The 19,780-nt window shown below is 40.5% G+C and overlaps 1 protein-coding gene across 1 annotated transcript in view; it reads left to right on the top strand.

Moving 5' to 3' along the window:
• The window catches only part of GTF2IRD2B (GTF2I repeat domain containing 2B), a 100,438-nt gene extending 80,892 nt beyond the window's left edge, over positions 1-19,546 (top strand). The window contains exons 12-16 of the mRNA XM_077140283.1: positions 7,215-7,292; positions 8,165-8,248; positions 13,935-14,118; positions 15,359-15,387; positions 17,153-19,546. Coding sequence (XP_076996398.1) covers positions 7,215-7,292; positions 8,165-8,248; positions 13,935-14,118; positions 15,359-15,387; positions 17,153-18,756 — 1,979 coding nt within the window. The 3' untranslated portion in view covers positions 18,757-19,546. The remainder of the gene's footprint in view (positions 1-7,214; positions 7,293-8,164; positions 8,249-13,934; positions 14,119-15,358; positions 15,388-17,152) is intronic.
• The last annotated feature ends 234 nt before the right edge of the window (positions 19,547-19,780 follow it).

The following is a 19,780-nucleotide window of genomic DNA, read 5'->3' as shown; positions in this document are numbered from 1 at the left end:
CATTATTTTTCACAAAAAGGAAAAGAAAAGGCAATTCTAATGATCAATGCACAGCCATATGATGATATTGTAAACCATTGTACACTTTGGATGATTACATGGTATGGGAATCTATAATATACATCATTAACAAAAATAAATATTTTTTTAAAAGATCAAAGGAGAAGGTGGAGTTATAAAAGAGAAGACAAGATTTAACAAATGAGTATGACTCCTGCATCATTATATTGGTATTTCTTTTAGTCTCCAGTCCCTTGGAGCAGTCTAAAGGAAAAACATAAAATTGTGTAAATGTAACCCGTTCCAAACTCTGAAATCTGTTCTATAACTAATTGCTGTGGTGTGCTTTGAAACTTATTGCTTTTTTGTTTTGTTATTCACAATTAAAAAAAAAAAATCTCAAAAAAAAAAAAAATCCCACATCTGACTGGTACTAGAATCAGGGAAGCCAATTTAAGTGCAAATATCTAAAGTAAGTGAAGTTGAAAGTGGTGATTTGGTGAAGATTTATTTTTTAAGATCTATTATGTGTATTTTCTTTAAAATATTTATAACCTGACCTATAATCTGTTTGTTTGTGTATAAAACACATTCAAGTAGTTATAAACATATTCTAAAATAGTCTTTTACAATTATTCTAAAATAGTCTTTTACAATTAAAAGTTTTTTGAAAACTTCTGATTTTAGTGAAAATTACACAAGACAGCTTATCCTGGTTTTGTGAGGATTTTCAACCCATTTAGTTAAAAGAATGTACATATTTCCTCTAACTGTGATCCATCTAGTAAATTAAAAATGTTTTTGTCCTGCTGCTGGGTATGAACTGATCCATAGTGTCTTCCTAATATGAGCAACAAGTTTCTTTTATTTTCATATTTAATAATGTTATGAGGTTTCTGAATTAATGTTATAACATATATAATTCTTGTCTAGCATTCCATAAACTCACTTATCTGAACCAATGTGATTTTGAATAATTAAAATCTGAATTATAAAATAGCATTAAGCAATTGCAATTGTCATTTTTTTTTTTGTCAGAACCATCATTTAACAAGCATACAGCAGTATTTGGAAAATATATAAACCATCCAAATGCTTTTAAGATAACTTAATCATTTATCCCCATGAAGTAGTATTTGGGTTTTTTTTGTTTCTTTGTTTTGCTGAGTGTGTTATTTAGAGATAATGTCACGCTACATGAAAACTCACCAGGTCTGAATTTGTTGTGGTTTAGGGGAGTTGTGAGATTTAATACATGTTCCTGTCCTGATTTGATTCCTCCTTTGTACTTCATCTATTTCAATTCTAAAAGTGGTTTTATGAAGTTAATTTTTATGGGGAAAAAAAAGTCTCATCACTATTTATAACAGCAAAAACGTGGGAGCAATCTAAGGGCCCCACTGTTCTAGTTTGCTAGCTGCCAGTATGCAATATACCAGGAACAGAAAGGCTTTTTAAAAGGGGGAATTTAATGAGTTGCTAGTTTACAGTTCTAAGGCTGAGAAAATGTCCCAATTAAAGCAAGTCTATAGAAATGTCCAATCTGTGGCATCCAGGGAGAGATACCGTGGTTCAAAAAGGCTGATGAAGTTCAGGGTTTCTCTCTCAAGTGAGAAGGCACAGGGCGAACACAGTCAGGGCTTCTCTCTCGGCTGGAAGGGCACATGGCGAACACGCGTCATCTGCTAGCTTACTCTCCTGGCTTCCTGTTTCATGAAGCTCCCTGGGAGGCATTTTCCTTCTTCATCTCCAAAGGTCGCTGGCTGGTGGACTCTCTGCTTCGTGGTGCTTCAGCATTCTCTGCTCTCTCTGAATCTCTCAATCTCCAAAATGTTTCCTCTTTTATATAGCTCCAGAAACTTATCAAAACCCACCCAAATAGGTGGAGACATGTCGTCACCTAATCCGGCTAAACAACCACACTTGATTAAATCACATCTCCAGGGAGATTATCTAATTACAGATTCAAACATACAGTACTAAATAGGGATTATTCTGCCATTACGAAATGGAATTTTGATTAGAACATGGCTTTTCTAGGGTCCATACATCCTTTCAAACCAGCACATTCCACCCTCTAGACCCTAAAAAAGACATGTTTTCCCCACATACAAAATACATTGATTCCACAACAATATCAGAGAACCTTAAACGATTCCAGCAACATTTCAAATACAAGATTAATAACAAGTTATTTGCTGCCAACATACAAAGGAGGAACATTCATAGGATACATATACACATTTCCATAGGGAGAAAGGAACGCAGGGGTCACCGGACCCATACAGTTTCAAACACCTGCAGGGCAAAGTCCATTAGATTTCAAAATCTGAGAGTCATTTATCTTCAGGGCTTCTGAAAGCAGCAGTCCCACCCTTTCCAAGGGCTTATGCAGTGGCTTGCCTCTCTCTGAATACAACCTTGGGACTTCTTGGGGGAGATTGGGGATACCACCTTTTTCTCAGCTCCACCCTCTCCAAGCATTGGGGCCACACCTGGGCTCTTTACCTTCTCCGGGGCACACGCTCAACCCCTCCACGTGGTGGCAGCCAGGCTGTCCCCAAACCCCACAAAATGTGCTTCACCCTCTCCAAGGCCTGAGGCGGCATGACTCTTCCACTGCAACAAGGTGGAAGGCCCATCCTCTGCCTTTGGGGCAAACTCACCCTCTCCACGGGCTTAGGTGGGTTCGCTCTCCTGGCCCGAGGCTTGTTGACTTCAGACCTCAGTCTCCATGGTTTTGCCTCTGAAGTTATTTTTCCTCCAATGTGTCCCTTCTCTGAGCCCCCCAGTCCGGACAGGCAGTTTATACAGGTCCCCCAGCACTCTCACTGGCTTTCTATGCAGTAGCCTTGGATCATGCCCATCAGACATAAGGAGTTTCCACAAATCCTTCCTGGATAACTCCATGTCGATCCTGGCTTTCTCTGAAATGGCTGACTGGTTCCACATCTGGTCAAATCCTCACATGGAGCACTGTTCTCTGGAGTCTCCTTTTCTGGAGGCCCAGAATTTTCCAGAACTTCAGTTTCTGGTTTCTTTGTATCCAAGAGTTCAGTTCTCAGCTCATCTCTTTCCTGTCACATTTCACTATAAACTGGGAGGAAAAGCCAGGCTACACTTTCCACATTTAATTTGGAAATCTCTTCTGCTAAATATCCAAGTTCATGGCTTTTAAAATCTGCCTTCCAGCCAAAGCCACTAGCCAACTTTGCCAGATTATCTGCCATTTTAAAACAAGGATCACCTTCCTTCCAGTTCGCAATAGCACGTGCTTCATTTCAGTCTAAGGCCTCGTCAGAGGTATCTTCAGAGTCTAGATTTCTACCAACAGTCTCTTCAAAGCATTCTAGGCCTTCTCTATCAAGCTTCTCACAGTTCCTCCAGATTCTTCCCCTTATCCATTTAAAAAGCTATTCCAACATGTTTGGTATTTGCAAACTGCAGCAGCACCCCACTCTCTGGTACCAAAATCTGTTCTAGTTTGCTAGCTGCTGGAATGCAATATACCAGAAACAGAATAGCTTTTTAAAAAGGGGAATTTAATAAATTGCTGGTTTACAGTTCTAAAGCTGAGAAAATGTCCCAATTAAAGCAAGTCTATAGAAATGTCCAATCTGTGGCATCCAGGGAGAGATACCGTGGTTCAAGAAGGCTGATGAAGTTCAGGGTTTCTCTCTCAAGTGAGAAGGCACAGGGCGAACACAGTCAGGGCTTCTCTCTCAGCTGGAAAGGCACATGGTGAACACTGCATCATCTGCTAGCTTTCTCTCCTGGCTTCCTGTTTCATGAAGCTCCCTGGCAGGCCTTTTCCTTCTTCATCTCCAAAGGTTGCTGGCTTGTGGGCTGTCTGCTTCTCGTGGCTATGTTGTTCTGCTCTGCTCTCTCTGAATCTCCCAATCTCCAAAATGTTTCCTCTTTTATATAGCTCCAGAAATTTATCAAGACCCACCCAAATAGGTGAAGACATGTCATCACCTAATCCAGCTTAACAACCACACTTGATTAAATCACATCTCCAGGGGGATGATCTAATTACAGATTCAAACATACAGTACTGAATAGGGATTATTCTGCCATTACAAAATGGAATTTTGATTAAAACATGGCTTTTCTAGGGTCCATATATCCTTTCAAACCAGCACACCCACCATCAGAGAATGGGTCAAACTCCATTCAGTGAGAACCAAACACACTGTCAGCCACAAGACACATTACAGACAAAACCAAAGAGTAATAAAAAAAAATCATAATTTACCCTGGGGTCTCCATTCTGGTAAGAAAAATTATTATAGAGAAAGAACAAGTAGCAAAAGCAAATAGAAAAGAATGAAACTGTGCCTGCAGTACTGGAATTACTTGTGACCTTAATTTCCGTCCTTCTACCTTTGACTAATTCCCTAATCCTCCACTTAAATAACAAGAACAGCTCAGGCATCGATTGTGTCTGTGAGAATTTCTGCCGTGTTTTACCTGCGCCAGCACTATTGGAAGCTGAGTGGCCTTAATCGTGCATGAACAGAGACACTTTCCAGTCAGGACGATGCCACCAGCTCACAGTCAGGAAGGGCACGTATTTTCGGACCAGTTTGTCCATTAGGGAGGGTGGATTTGTGCAGATTCGTCCATCCTCGCAGTCAGTGAGGCCTGGCCAGGTCTACGGATAAAGCATGATATTTACATGGCCCAGTTTCAGAGCCATCATAAGGTGCCAACCTGGCAGCTGGTCCCCTCCATTTTGAACCACCATCCTCAGTCACAAGTGGCACTTGAGATACTTTTATTCCTACAATTCCACAGAAGGAGGCCCTTGAAATACTTAAGAAAAATTTTATTGAGATGAAATTCACCTAACATAAAATGAACCATTGTAAAATGTACAATTCAGTGGCCTTTAGTACATCCAGTGTTGTGTAACCATCCATTCCATCTAGTTCCAAAACATTTTCATCACCCCAAAAGGAAGCCCCACACCCTATTGGGCAGTAGCTCTCCTTTCTCCCCTTCCCCCAACCCCTGGCCACCACCAGCCTGCCTTCTGTCTCTAGGCACTTTCCTGTGCTGACCATTTCCTAAAGCTGGAATCCTACAAGAGGTGACCTTCTGTGTCTGGCTTCTTGTGTCTAGTGCAGTGTTGTCAAGGTTCATCCACAGTGTACCTTGTATCAGCAGCTCACTCTTTTTCAGGGCAGAATAATATTCCATTGTATGCATATACCATACATTAAGTTAATGCTTAAATTGTACAGAATTTTTATTTGGGGTTACAGAGAAGTTTTAGTAACGGATGGTGGTGATGGTAGCCTGACATTGTGAATGTAATTAACAGCCCTGAGTTATATATTTGAATGTGGTTAAAAGGGGGAAATCTTGGGTTGTATATGTGTTACTAGAATAAAAATTTAAAAAGCCAAACAAGCCACAGGTTGTACAACAGAAATGGTGAACGCTAACATAAACTATGAACTGGAGTTAATAGTACAATTATTAAAATGTTCATGCATCAATTCTAACAAAGTTACCACATTAATAAAAGATGTTAAAAGTATAGTAACAGGGCGGGCCACGGTGGCTGAGTGGCAGCGTTCTCGCCTGCCATGCCGGAGATCCGGGTTTGATTCCCAATGCCTGCCCATGCAAAAAATAAAAAAAGTATAGTAATAGGGTGGTATATGGGAACTCTAGTGTCTGGATGCTTTCTCTGTAAACCTCCAACTTCTCTAAAATATATACATATATTTTGTGTATAAAATCCTAGATGAAGCATCCTAGAGGAAGAAAACATGATCCAAAAAAATGAAGATAAATTCTCTCTTCAGTTGTACTCAGGACTGGTTTACCAGTCAGTAAAAACTGAATCACCTTAGAGGAGCTAAAATCCTGAAATATTAGTACATTTAACTTTGCCTGCAATAAATAAAATAGCACAAATGGTATCAAGTTTAAGAATGGGGAGGAGACTCAGTACCAAACTCAGGGACTATATTTGCCTTCTCTCTTTACCAAATCCTAAGACAAATATGTCATCCATTAGTTATTCCTCAAAGGATTTTTTTTTTTTTTTGCAAATTGAGTAATTTTAAAATTTACTTTTTTGTGTCACTATTTTTTATTTTTTATTTTTATTTTTTTTTGCATGGGCAGGCACCGGGAATCGAACCCGGGTCTCCAGCATGGCAGGTGAGAACTCTGCCTGCTGAGCCACCGTGGCCTGCCTGTCACTATTGATTTTGATACCCTGAATTCTGTTCTGGGTTTTGGGGGTAGCTAAGCAATATTAAGCACCCTGGAATATTTTTCTGATTTCCAATGATGGAACATCGCAGTAATTTCAGTGATTTCTTAATGTTGGACCTGATTGTTAGAGTCAGACATTCCAGGACTTCTTGGGTTTACCAGGAAAAAAAAAAGAATAATTCTGAGGTCAAGAGTAGAAAAAGTTCCCATATTTCCTCCCACAGATTCTGTGTTGAAGGCACAGAGGGCAGTACAGAAAACCCCAGAGACTTTTGATGGGGATGTGGCTACCTAACTTCTTTGGGGTTTCCCCTCTGTGGGCCGACTCCAGACACCCACGTGACTGATCATTTATAGAGCATGGGAACTGAGCTTTTAGTTCCTCAGAAACAATTCCACAGGTTTGTTTACATTTGGCCAGAAAATATGGTAATATCCACCATTAAATAATATTTTCTATTTAACTCTGCCGAGCCTTTCCTTGACTATTCCTGTCAAATTGTTTTTCTTAGGATTTCTGCTTTCTAAATGCCCTCTGAGACATTTCACCATGAAGCAATAAAGGAAATACACTTTTTAGCACCCTTCTTTTTAAATTAAATTAAACTGGGGCAGTGCAACAGTGGCTTAGTGGCAGAATTCTCACCTGCCATGCCAGAGACTTGGGTTCAATTCCCAGAGCCTGCCCATAACAACAACAAAAAAAAATGTGAGTAAATCAAATTAAACTGGCAGAAGTATCAGGGGCTTAATTAAATAAAAGCTACTATGCCTCCCATCTCCTTGTTGACATCAACATTAAACTGCACAAACTGAAATATCAATTAATGCCAAACCACCTTGTTATCCTGCAGCTAAATGTTCTCTGAATTTTTAAAAATTCAGTCTTGGCTTCTGGTCAAAATGGCGCTTTGACATTTTTAGAGGACAAGTGGCCTCATTTTCTGTAAATTCTAAACTTCACTTTCTGTTTTCAGAAAACACAAACTCATCCAATCTTACAAATTCTGCAGCAGGTGTTGAAGATTTGAACATTGTTCAGGTGACTGTTCCAGGTACAGAGGTTTATCTGGCTTTATCATAGTTTACTTCATAGTATATTTTTCAGTTTGCATTAACTATTTCATGACATGTGTGAGTCTCTTGGAGCTGTTGTTTTTGCTTAGTTTACCCTGACAGCTAAAGAATAAATCTGGAATACAAAAGTATGCTGCAGATTACCATGCACCGATTATCTTGCCCATGGCAGGTATTGTTAATCAGATATATTGCTTCTCCCAGCTGAGCCCTGGCATTACTAGAAAGTCCACTTCTAGGTACCTCTAAGCCCAAACTACCATGAAATTCTGATCTACCCAGAAATGAAACAATTTGTTGCCTATTGTTAAGTCATCTTCTTTTCCAAATTTGTCTATGTAAAATATATCTGGAAGGGAAATTGAGATCTGGCACAGGGATAGGAGAGAGACATTTCATGATATACTGTTTTATACCTCTTGAATTTTGAAGTATAAGACTGGGTTAGTTATTCAAAATTGAATAAAATGAACATTTTAAGTATTGAAAGATATCTCTCTCTAACCTTGATACGTCTTATTCCTTTTTCTTGTCTTATTGCATTGGCTCAGACTTCCAGCATAATGTTGAAGAGTAGTGGTGAAAGTGGACATCCTTGTCTTGCATGATGTTGAAAACATTCCCTAAAAGCAGTATGTAGTATTTTTACATAGGGTTATAATTTGGAAAATTCTCTGTCGTCTATCATGGTTTCCATTTATAAACTTCAAAAATGCTTAATTATTGCTAAAAGTAAACTGAATGATAATCCAGGTAAAGTGCTTTTTCAGCTGAGACAGGCATTTCTTCCAAAACTTTTCCAAGGTAAAATACATTAATTGTCCTGGTTTGTTTGCGTAATTATTTTTAGATAATGAGAAGGAAAGATTAACAAGCACTGAAAAGATTAAACAGCTGAGAGAACAAGTCAATGACCTCTTTAGCCGAAAATTTGGTAAGTTTTTATATCATTAGCTGACCAAAATATGTATACTTGAAATCTTTCTTTTTAATTGAATACTTTATCCTGGAAGAAATCCATGTTTCTACAAAGGAGCTATGATCAAAATTGGTGTGCATTACCTTCTTGACCAAAAGGGGGAAGAGTGAAATGAGACAAAGTGTCAATGGCTGAGAGATTCCAAATAGAGGTTATTCTTATGCATTAAGTAGATATCACCTTGTTATTCAAGATATAATGGAGAGGCTGGAGGGAACTGCCTGAAAATGTAGAGCTGTGTTCCAGTAGCCGTGTTTCTTGATGATGATTGAATAATGGTGTAGCTTTCACAATGTGACTGTGTGATTGTGAAAACCTTGTGTCTGATGCTCCTTTTATCTACCTTGTCAACAGACGAGTAGAACATATGGAATAAAAATAAATAATCGGGGGAACAAATGTTAAAAGGAAAATTGGTGTGCATTTTTACTGAAGAGCTTTTGCAAACACTGACTAATTACAACAATAATATTACTAGCTGTATTTGATTTATTGAGTTCTTACCCAGGCGAGCATTGTTTTTAGTGCTTGATGTGTTTAATCATTTCACCCCACAAAAGTTTTTATGATAATCCCCATTTCATGGAGGGGCAAACCAAGCCTGCCAATTTAAACACTATACAATTATGTTCTTACATCATAGTCTGACTGGAAAATAAAGCAATAATGGATGATCGCCAGTGTCATCATTTGAATGGAATAATTTTTAAATCTGGACATTAAAGATAAAGCAGGTCACCAAGAGACCGGCTCTGCAAGAAATACTAAAGGGAGCACTAGAGACAGATACAAAAAGACAGGAGAAAGAGGTGTGGAGGAAAGTGTAGAAATGAAAATTATCGGTAAAGGTAAAAAGAAAGAAAATTAGATATGTGTTCTAGTTTGCTAGCTGCCGGAATGCAACACAACAGAGACGGATTGGCTTTTAATAAAAGGGGATTTATTTTGTTGGTTCTTCAGAGGAAAGGCAGCTAACTTTCCACTGAGGTTCTTTCTTACGTGGAAGGCACAGGATGGTCTCTGCTGGTCTTCTCTCCAGGCCCCTGGGTTCCAACAACTTTCCCCGGGGTGATTTCTTTCTCCATCTCCAAGGACCCGGGCTGAGCTGCAAGTGCTGAGATGAGGAATGCCAAGCTGCTAGACTGTGCTACATTGCGTTCTCTCATTTAAGCACAAGCCAATTAAGTTAAACGTCACTCATTGCAGCAGACACACCTCCTAGCCGACTGCAGATGTAATTAGCAACAGATGAGATTCACCTACCATTGGCTCATGTCCACAGCAACAGAACTAGGTGCTTTCACCTGGCCAAGTTGACAACTGAATCTAACTACCACAATATGACACATAAAATCCAAAGGCAAAATGAGAGAAGAAAGTACTGCCCTTACAGTAGTAACACTAAATGTTAATGGATTAAACTCCCCAATCAAAAGATATAGACTGGCAGAATGGATTTAAAAACAGGACTCATCTATGTGCTGTCTACAGGAAATGCATCTTAGACCCAAGGATAAACATAGGTTGAAAGTGAAAGGTTGGGAAAAGATATTTCATGCAAATAACAATCAGAAAAGAGCAGGAGTAGCTATACTAATATCCAACAAATTTAGACTTCAAATGTAAAACAGTTAAAAGAGGCAAAGCAGGACACTATGTATTAATAAAAGGAGCAATTCAGCAAGAAGACATAACAATCATAAATATTTATGCACCAAGCCAGAATGCTTCGAAATATATGAGGCAAACACTGAAAAGGGAAATAGACACATTTACCATAATAGTTGGAGACTTCAATTCCCCACTCTCATCAATGGACAGAACATGTAGACAGAGGATCAATAAAGAAACAGAGAATTTGAATAATACAATAAATGAGCTAGACTTAACAGACATTTATAGGACATTACACCCCACAACAGCAGGATACACCTTTTTCTCAGTGCTCACGGATCATTCTCAAGGATGGACCATATGCTGGGTCACAAAGCAAGTCTCAATAAATTTTAAAAGATTGAAATCATACAAAACACTTTCTCAGATCATAAAGGAATGATGTTCTAAATCAATAATAGGCAGAGTGCCAGAAAATTCACAAATATATGGAGGCTCAACAACACACTCTTAAACAACCGGTGGGTCAAGGAAGAAATTACAGGAGAAATCAGTAAATACCTCGAAGCAAATGAAAATGAAAACATGACATATCAAAATTTATGGGATGCAGCAAAGGCAGTGCTAAGACAGAAATTTATTGCCCTAAATGCCTTTTATCAAAAAAGAAGAAAGAGCAAAAATCGAGGAATTAACTGTCCACTTGGAAAAACTAGAGAAAGAACAACACACTAACCCCAAAGCAAGCAAAATGAAAGAAATAATGAAGATTGGAGCAGAAATAAATGAAAATGGAAACATGAAAGCAATAGAGAAAATCAACAAACCAGAAGTTGGTTCTGTGAGAAAATCAATAAGATTGATGGACTCTTAGCAAGGTTGACAAAAAGAAGAAGAAAGAGGATGCAAATAAATAAAATCAGAAATGGAGAGGAGACATAACCACTGACCCCACAGAAATAAAGGAAGTAATGAGAGGATACTATGAACAACTTTATTTAATAAACTTGACAATGTAGATGAAATGGACAACTTCCTAGAAAGGCATGAGCAACCAACATTGACTCGAGAAGAAATAGATGACCTCAACAAACCAATCACAAGTAAAGAAACTGAATCAGTCATTAAGAAGCTCCTCAAAAAGAAAAGTCCAGGACCAGATGGCTTCACATGTGAATTCTGCCAAATGTTCAAGAAAGAATTAGTACCAATCCTATTCAAACTCTTCAAAAAAATTGAAGAAGAAGGAAATCTACCTAACTCATTTTACGAAGCCAACATCACCCTCATACCAAAGCCAGAAAAAGATACTACAAAAAAAGAAAACTATAGACCAATCTCTCTAGTGAATATAGATACAAAATTCCTCAACAAAATTCTTGCAAATCGAATCCAGCATCACATTAAAAGAATTATACACCATGACCAAGTAGGATTCATCTCAGGTGTGCAAGGATGGTTCAACATAAGAAAAATAAATTAATGTAATACACCATATCAACAAATCAAAGCCAAAAAACCACATGATCATCTTGATGCAGAAAAAGCATTTGACAAAATTCAACATCCTTTCTTGTTGAAAACACTTCAAAGGATAGGAATAGAAGGGAACTTTCTCAACCTGAAAAAGGGAATATATGAAAAACCCACAGCTAACATCATCCTTAATGGGGAATAACTGAAAACTTCCCCCTAAGATCAGGAACAAGACAAGGATGTCCACTATCAGCATTGTTTTTCAACATTGTGTCGGAAATTCTAGCCAGAGCAATTAGACAAGAAAAAGAAATATAAGGCATCCAAATTGGAAAGGAAGAAGTAAAACTCTCACTGTTTGCAGATGATATGATACTATATGTTGAAAACCCCGAAAAATCCACAGCAAAACTACTAGAGCTAATAAATGAGTGCAGCAAAGTGGCAAGTTACAAGATCAGCACTCAGAAATCTGTAGTGTTTCTATATACTAGTAATGAACAATCTGAGGGGGGGAAATCATGAAAAAAAATTCCATTTACAATTGCAACCAAAAGAATAAAATGTTTAGGAATAAATTTAACTAAAGAGACAAAAGACCTATACAGAGAAAACTATAAGAAATTGTTATAAGAAATCTCAGAAGGCCTAAATAAATGAAAGGGCAAACTGTGTTCATGGATTGGAAGACTAAATATAGTTAAGATGTCAGTTCTACCTAAACTGATTTTACAGATTCAATCCAATACCAATTAAAATTCCAAAAAAATTACTTTTCAGAAATAGAAAAACCAATAACCAAATTTATCCGGAAGGGCAGGGTGCCCCGAATAGCTAAAAGTATCCTGAGAAAGAAAAATTAAGTCAGAGGTCTCACGCTACCTGACTTTAAGGTGTATTATGAAGCTACAGTGGTCAAAACAGCATGGTACTGACATAAAGATAGATATACTGACCAATGGAATCAAATAGAATGTTCAGATATAGACCCTCTCATCTTTGAACAATTGATCTTTGATAAGGCAGTCAAATCAACTCACCTGGGACAGAACAATCTCTTCAATAAATGGTGCCTAGAGAACTGGATATCCATATGCAAAAGAATGAAAGAGGATCCTTATCTCACACCCTATGCAAAAATTAACTCAAAATGGATCAAAGACCTAAACATTAAATTTAAGGCCATAAAACTGTTAGAAGAAAATGTAGGGAAATAACTTATAAATCTTATAATAGGAGGTGGTTTCCTAGACCTTACACCCAAAGCACGAGCATTGAAGAAAGAAAGAAATGGGAACTCCTTAAAATTAAACACTTTTGTGCATCAAAGAACTTCCTCAAGAAAATAAAAAGACAGCCTACACAATGGGAGACAATTTTTGGAAACAATATATCAGATAAAGGTCTAGTATCCAGAATATATAAAGAGACTGTTCAACTCAACAACACAAAGACAGAAAACCCGATTACAAAATGGGCAAAAGACTTGAACAGACACTTCTCAGAAGAGGAAATGTAAATGGCCAAAAGGCACATAAAAAGATGCTCAACTTCCTGGCTATTAGGGAAATGCAAATCAAAACCACAATGAGATATCATCTCACACCCATCAGAATGGCCATTATCAAGTAAACGGAAAATGACAAGTGTTAAAGAGGATGTGGAAAAAGAGGCACACTTATCCACTGTTGTTGGGAATGTCAAATGGTACAACTGCTGTGGGAGGCAGTTTGGCAGTTCCTCAGGAAGCTAAGTATAGAATTGCTATATGACCCAGCAATACCATTGCTAGGTAACTACACAGAGGACATGAGGGCAAGGACACAAACGGACATTTGCACACCAATGTTTATGGCAGCAATATTTACAATTGCCAAGAGATGGAAACAGCCCAAATGGCCATCTACAGATGGGTGGCTAAACAAGCTGTGGTATATACATATGATGGAATATTATGCAGCTGTAAAAAAGAATAAAGTTATGAAGTATGTAACAACATGGATGGACCTTGAGGACATTATGCTGAGTGAGATTAGCCAGAAACAAAAGGACAAATACTGTATGGTCTCACTGATATGAACTGACATTAATGAATAAACTTGGAGAATTTCAGTTAAGAACAGAGGTCATCAGGAGATAGAAATAGGGTAGATATTGGGTAATGGGAGCTGAAGGGATACAGATTGTGCAATGGGACTGACTGTAAAAATTCAGAAATGGATAGCACACTACTACCTAACTAACACAATAATGTTAGAACACTGAATGAAGCTGAATGTGAGAATGATAGAGAGAGGAGGGCTGGGGGCACAAATCAAATCAGAAGGAAAGACAGACGATAAAGACTGAGATGGTAAAATCTAGGAATGCCTTGAGTGTATAATGACAGTGACTAATTGTACAAATTTTAAAATGTTTTGCAGGAGTGAGACCAAAGCAAAAAATGTTTATTTGGTACAAAAAAAAAAAAAAAGATAAAGCAGGGCTTTATCTGAGTAAAGTAAAGTAAATGACAAGCTCAACTCCTTCTATGCTGTTTGTCTCATCCCAGGAGAAGCTATCGGAGTGGATTTCCCGGTGAAGGTTCCCTACAGGAAAATCACATTCAACCCTGGCTGTGTGGTGGTCGACGGCCTGCCCCCGGGGGTGTCGTTCAAAGCCCCTGGCTACCTGGAAATCAGCTCCATGCGCAGGATCTTGGATGCTGCCGAGTTCATCAAATTCACGGTCATTAGGTAAGTGAGGGTTCCCTGCTTGGTCACGAGAGCGAATCTGGAGATCGGGAGGCTGCATCGTCTCCTGAAATACAGCCGATGTCCCAAGAGAGTCCTCACAAGTTTACCATGTAATGAGATGAACAAGTGAAGATGCTGATTTAATCATTGTCATTTTTTATTCCCATCCTCCTGAATCAACTGGATTTTATCAGGTCAGAGGCTATTGTAAGTACATGAGGAAAAGATATTCTTAATCTGTTTAAAAAAATGACAGAGAAGGGCTAGATGCATCATCTGATAAGTTGAATTTCTGCCAAACCCCGTAGACATGACTTTGCACTTGAACTATGGTTACCTTTTCAGCTCTGCCCTCTCTCAAATCCCGGATGCCCTAAGCCCATCAGGCCTGCCTCACCAGTCTCAGCTCTGAGCAAACAGGTCTCCGTTTTCTTTCATCCCACTCCTTTTTTTTTTAACCATCTTAGCCTGCAATGCTTTCAGCAGTTGTCATTTTCTTTAATTGTGGGAAAATAAATACAACTTAAAATTTTCCATTTTAGCCATTTCTAGGTGAACAATTCAGTGGCTTTAATTGTATTCACAATGTTGTACTACCGTCACCATTTCAAGCGGTGTTTTAATTCATTCCTAAATGGTCCCCGCCTTATTGAGCCACAGCAGCCACATCAGACATCTGTCATTCAAACCCGTCAGGGGCAGCGCTCCAAAACTCGACCTGCACACTCGTCTTCTAGCTGAATCCTAAATATGAGCTCAAATGACTTCCCTCCATGAGGGCTTTCAGGTCGAAATACCCTCTTCCTTCTTGCTTTGATTGTCAACCCCTGCAGAGCAGCTTCTGTGCGCCAGCCCAGCTGTCAGGACTTCCTCTTATAGCTCATTCACCCCCCGCCCCCAGCCACCCTGAGAGGGAGGTAGCTCCACCTTACAGATGAGGAAACTGAGGCAGAGGGATACTGAGTAACTCATCCCAGGCCACTGAGCCAAGGGACCTGTGCTTGAGAGGCCACTGCGTCACAATGCCGTTCATGGTCATGGAAACAGAGTTTCTTGCTCCTGTGAATTGTGTGTCTGTGTGTCTGTCCCTCGGTGATTGTGGGCAGCCTGTCTTCATTTTATCTCCTGCTGTACCTGGGCTAGAGTTGACACCCAGCAAAAGTTTGTGGAATAGAGCTCAATAGACAAGAGAGGGAAAAACTGAACCTTGCTGCATTCAACAATGTCTGTTTCTCCTCAGACCCCTCCCAGGACTTGAGCTTAGTAATGGTGAGTATTTTGTGCTGCGAGAAGAATGTTCCAGCACCTTGCTTCTTAAGCCTTGAGCCAGAGAAAGGGTCCTTGCTTCTTCAGCCCTGAGCCAGAGAGCAGAGCATTTGGCCCTGTCTTTGTACTTTTTTATTCCTGCATGTTATAAGGTTCTATAAATCTGTTGCTTGAGTTTTTTCTTAACCAGGCTTTTCGTTCTCCAAGTACAACAGTTCAGTGTGGCCTGCATGTGTGTCACACACTCTTATTCCAAGTCCTTTCTGGCGTATGCTCTCCCATGCTGTGAATATTATATTGGAATACTCGGTATCACTTGGCAAAATGTGCTGGGCTAGGCACCGCAACCCTTCTCCACAGTCCTGATCCGAAAGGGATAACAGCAGGGGCCTCCCAGAACCCTCTCTGGTGCTGGGCTGGACATTTGTTCTGACTGAGCGATGCCTGAGCCATCCTGCTTGTTAAATATGGTTAATACCTCCCCTGGAATTCTTGCAAGCAAGTCAATATCCTCTGGGGTGGGGGAAGCAGAAGATGAAGACATAGAGATGTTCTCAAGAGTCTGAGTCACTAGGGAATCTCCTCATTTAAAACTGCAATCTAAAACATTCTTTTAAAATTCTACATTGTTGGGTGGGCCACGGTGGCTCAGTGGCAGAGTTCTCACCTGCCATGCAGGAGACCCGGGTTCGATTCCCGGTGCCTGCCCATGCAAAAAAAAAAAAAAAAGCTACATTGTTAGTTCAGGGTGATTCAGTGGTAAAATGCTCACCTTCCGTGCAGGAGACCCAGTTCCATTCCCAGGCCATGCACCCAAAAAAAAAAAGATACATTGTTATTCCTAAATTTGTCTGGCTGCTAAATGATTTATTTTACCTTTTTTAATAGAGTCATCGAAGTGGCATTTACATACCATAAAATCCACTTGTGTCAAGTGTACATCCAGTGATTTTTAGCAAATTTACAGAGTTAGGCAACTGTCACCACAATCTAATTTTAGCAGTCACCACAGAAAAAGATTGCTCCTTCCATTTTCAGTCACTTCCGTTCCCACCCCCGCCCCAGACAGCCACAAATTGACTTTCTGCCTCTAGGGGTTTGCTTACACTTTTTTTAAGTGAATTTTTATATCCCCGTTCTCGAGGTAAAGCTTAGCTGCCTCGTGGCCAGCTTCTTTAAATGTAACACCCGAGCACATTTCTGCTTGAGCGTGTTGAACGTGCAAATGTCCTGAGCACATTTCTGCTTGAGCGTGTTGAACGTGCAAATGTCCTGGGCTATTCTTTGGCCACCACCGATGTTTTTTATGACTCATAGTAAGTAAATCACATGCCTCAGTGCTTGTTCCCATCTCGGTTATTTCTAAGGTGTCTTGAAAATCAAATGAGAAAATAAACCTTCAACTTCAGTACCCTGTCCAGGCATTCCTGCTTCAGCCAGATAGTGCAGACACAGCCACTTGCTCATACTCCTTTTAAAAATGGGAATGAGTGGCCCACATTGAAAAACCAGGCACTTTTTTCATAAAAATGCAGATTTTGTCTAGAAACCTGAGAACCCCACAGTGGGCCCAGTTTCCCCCATTGCAGCCATCTGCTAGAGCTGAGTGCCAGGCTTCCCCTGTGCCAGCTGGCACCACCACCCCCCCAGCCCGCTCCCCAGCCTCTCTGCCCTCACATTTAGCCTTGCGCTTGTGCTGTTGGTTTTCTCATAGTAGAGTTAAGAGAAAAAGTGAAACCATTTCTTGTCCCCGTGTCTCTACCAAAAGTGGGAAAGCGAAAGATAGACCAAGAAGGCCGGGTATTTCAAGAAAAGTGGGAGAGAGCCTATTTCTTCGTGGAAGTCCAGAACATTCCTACATGTTTAATATGCAAACAGAGCATGTCGGTGTCCAAAGAATACAACCTGCGGCGCCATTATCAAACCAACCACAGCAAGCACTATGACCAGTACATCAACAAGAGGCGCGACGAGAAGCTTCACGAGCTGAAAAAGGGGCTCAAAGAGTATCTCTCAGGGTCAGCAGAAGTCCTGTGTTCTGAGCGACACCAAGGCCTTGCCAGCGTCAGCCCAGCTGAAAACCCTGCCGTGCAGCCCGTGGAAGATGTGGCTGGGAACTTATGGGAGAAGTTACGGGAAAAAATCCGATCGTTCGTGGCATATTCGATCGCGATCGATGAGATCACCGACATAAATAACACCACCCAGCTGGCCATATTCATCCGCGGCGTCGATGAGAATTTTGAGGTGTCCGAAGAGCTCTTGGATACGGTGCCCATGACAGGCACAAAATCCGGAAATGAGATCTTTTTGCGCTTTGAGAAAAGTCTTAAAAAGTTCAACATCGACTGGTCGAAGCTGGTGAGCGTGGCCTCAACTGGCACTCCCACGATGGTGGACCTGAATGACGGGCTCGTCACGAAACTCAAGTCCAAGGTGGCCACGTTTTGCAAGGGCTCCGACCTCAAGTCCGTCTGCTGCATTATCCACCAGGAATCACTGTGCGCTCAGAAGCTAAAGATGGAGCACGTCATGGAGGTGGTGGTGAATTCCGTGAACTGGATCTGCTCCCGCGGACTGAACCACGGGGAGTTCACAACTCTGCTGTACGAGCTGGACAGTCAGTACGGCAGCCTCCTGTACTACACCGAGATCAAGTGGCTCAGTCGCGGGTTGGTGCTAAAGAGGTTTTTTGAATCGTTGAAAGAAATCGACTCCTTCATGTCATCCCGGGGGAAACCTCTGCCGCAGCTGAGCTCTAATGACTGGATCAGAGACTTGGCGTTTTTGGTGGACATGACAATGCATCTCAACACCCTGAACATCTCTCTCCAGGGGCACTCGCAAATAGTTACCCAAATGTACGACCTGATCCGGGCGTTCCTAGCAAAGCTGTGCCTTTGGGAGACGCACCTGGCCCGGAATAACCTGGCCCACTTTCCCACGCTGAAATCCGTTTCCAGAAATGAGAGCGATGGCCTGAACTACATTCCCAAAATTGCGGAACTAAAGACTGAATTCCAGAAAAGGCTGTCCGACTTCAAACTCTACGAGAGCGACCTGACCCTGTTCAGCTCCCCTTTCTCCATGAAGATCGAGAGCGTACGGGAGGAGCTGCAAATGGAGCTCATTGACCTGCAGTGCAACACGGTCCTGAAAACGAAATACGACAAGGTGGGCATCCCAGAATTCTACAAATACCTCTGGAGTAGCTACCCAAAGTATAAAACCCACTGCGCAAAGATTCTCTCCATGTTCGGCAGCACCTACATTTGTGAACAGCTCTTTTCCATTATGAAACTGAGTAAAACTAAACATTGCTCCCAGCTAAAGGATTCGCAGTGGGATTCCGTGCTACAGTTTGCAACGTGATGAAGCAAAGAATCCTGGCAGGGCCCCTGAGACATAAGACACGAATCCTCTAGACCCAGGGGATTGTGAGATGGGAAAATGAATGAGTAAAAGAGTTCTGCTTTTCCACTTTGAATCAGAAATATAGTTTGTAGTCTCACACCTGTCGTATGACATTTTATGCTTCCCTGTAGTTCAGTAAATAATCAAGAAAGTTTTATGGGCTTTCCAAGAGCTGGTTTTTCTTACTTACACCTGGCTTGTTGCATGCGTTCACGTTACTTGCTTGTCCCCTGCAGGTACCAAGCTTGGCATCTCGAAGTTTAAATAATCCACAGAGAAATGGAGGGATAGATAGGCAAATTCATTAGGGGCACATATGCATACACGTTTATATCAGCCCCTGTCCCCCCACTTCCTGCAAAATCTTGTTATCCCATGCGGGTCTGGCACATTTCCAGGTTCGAGGAGCATTGCTTGGAGACGTATTCACACAATAGCATCCCCGCTTCATCTGCTCTGCCGCCACGTGAAGCCAGAAAGGTCAGGCTTGAAATGGAAAGGCCCAAACAGATACCATAGGCTATAAAAGGCAAAGCAGCTCTGTAAATTTGATGTTATAGCATAACCGAAAGTTACAAAATGCGAAATGGGGGAGCAGGGGCACAGCAAAGAACTCTGGCAGGATCCAACCAGGGCACAGAAGAAAAAGCCAACAACGTGCCGCTTCTGCCCCTGTTCTCTGAGCCACCCTTCTTCCAATATTTTCTGTATCCTTGGCTAAATAAATAATTTATAGCAAAAAAAAAAATACAAAGCAAGTTGAAGTTTAGGAGGTTGACGTATGTTAACTTTTTATTGTTAAATAACTTCACGTTGACAGAAAAGTAGCAAAAATTAAAATAGTGCAAAGAACACTTATATACCCTTTACCCAGATTCTTATGTTATTTTACTTCTGTTTACTCATTTGCTCATTTACCATCTCTCTCTAGTATGTATATATTTGAATAATATACATACATACCCAATGAGTGCCTAATGAG

The sequence above is a fragment of the Tamandua tetradactyla genome, chromosome 23, assembly GCF_023851605.1.
Source record: "Tamandua tetradactyla isolate mTamTet1 chromosome 23, mTamTet1.pri, whole genome shotgun sequence".
Classification (NCBI taxonomy): domain Eukaryota; kingdom Metazoa; phylum Chordata; class Mammalia; order Pilosa; family Myrmecophagidae; genus Tamandua; species Tamandua tetradactyla.
The sequence above is the reverse complement of the archived record's forward strand: the minus strand, read 5'-3'. Positions and strand labels throughout refer to the sequence as shown.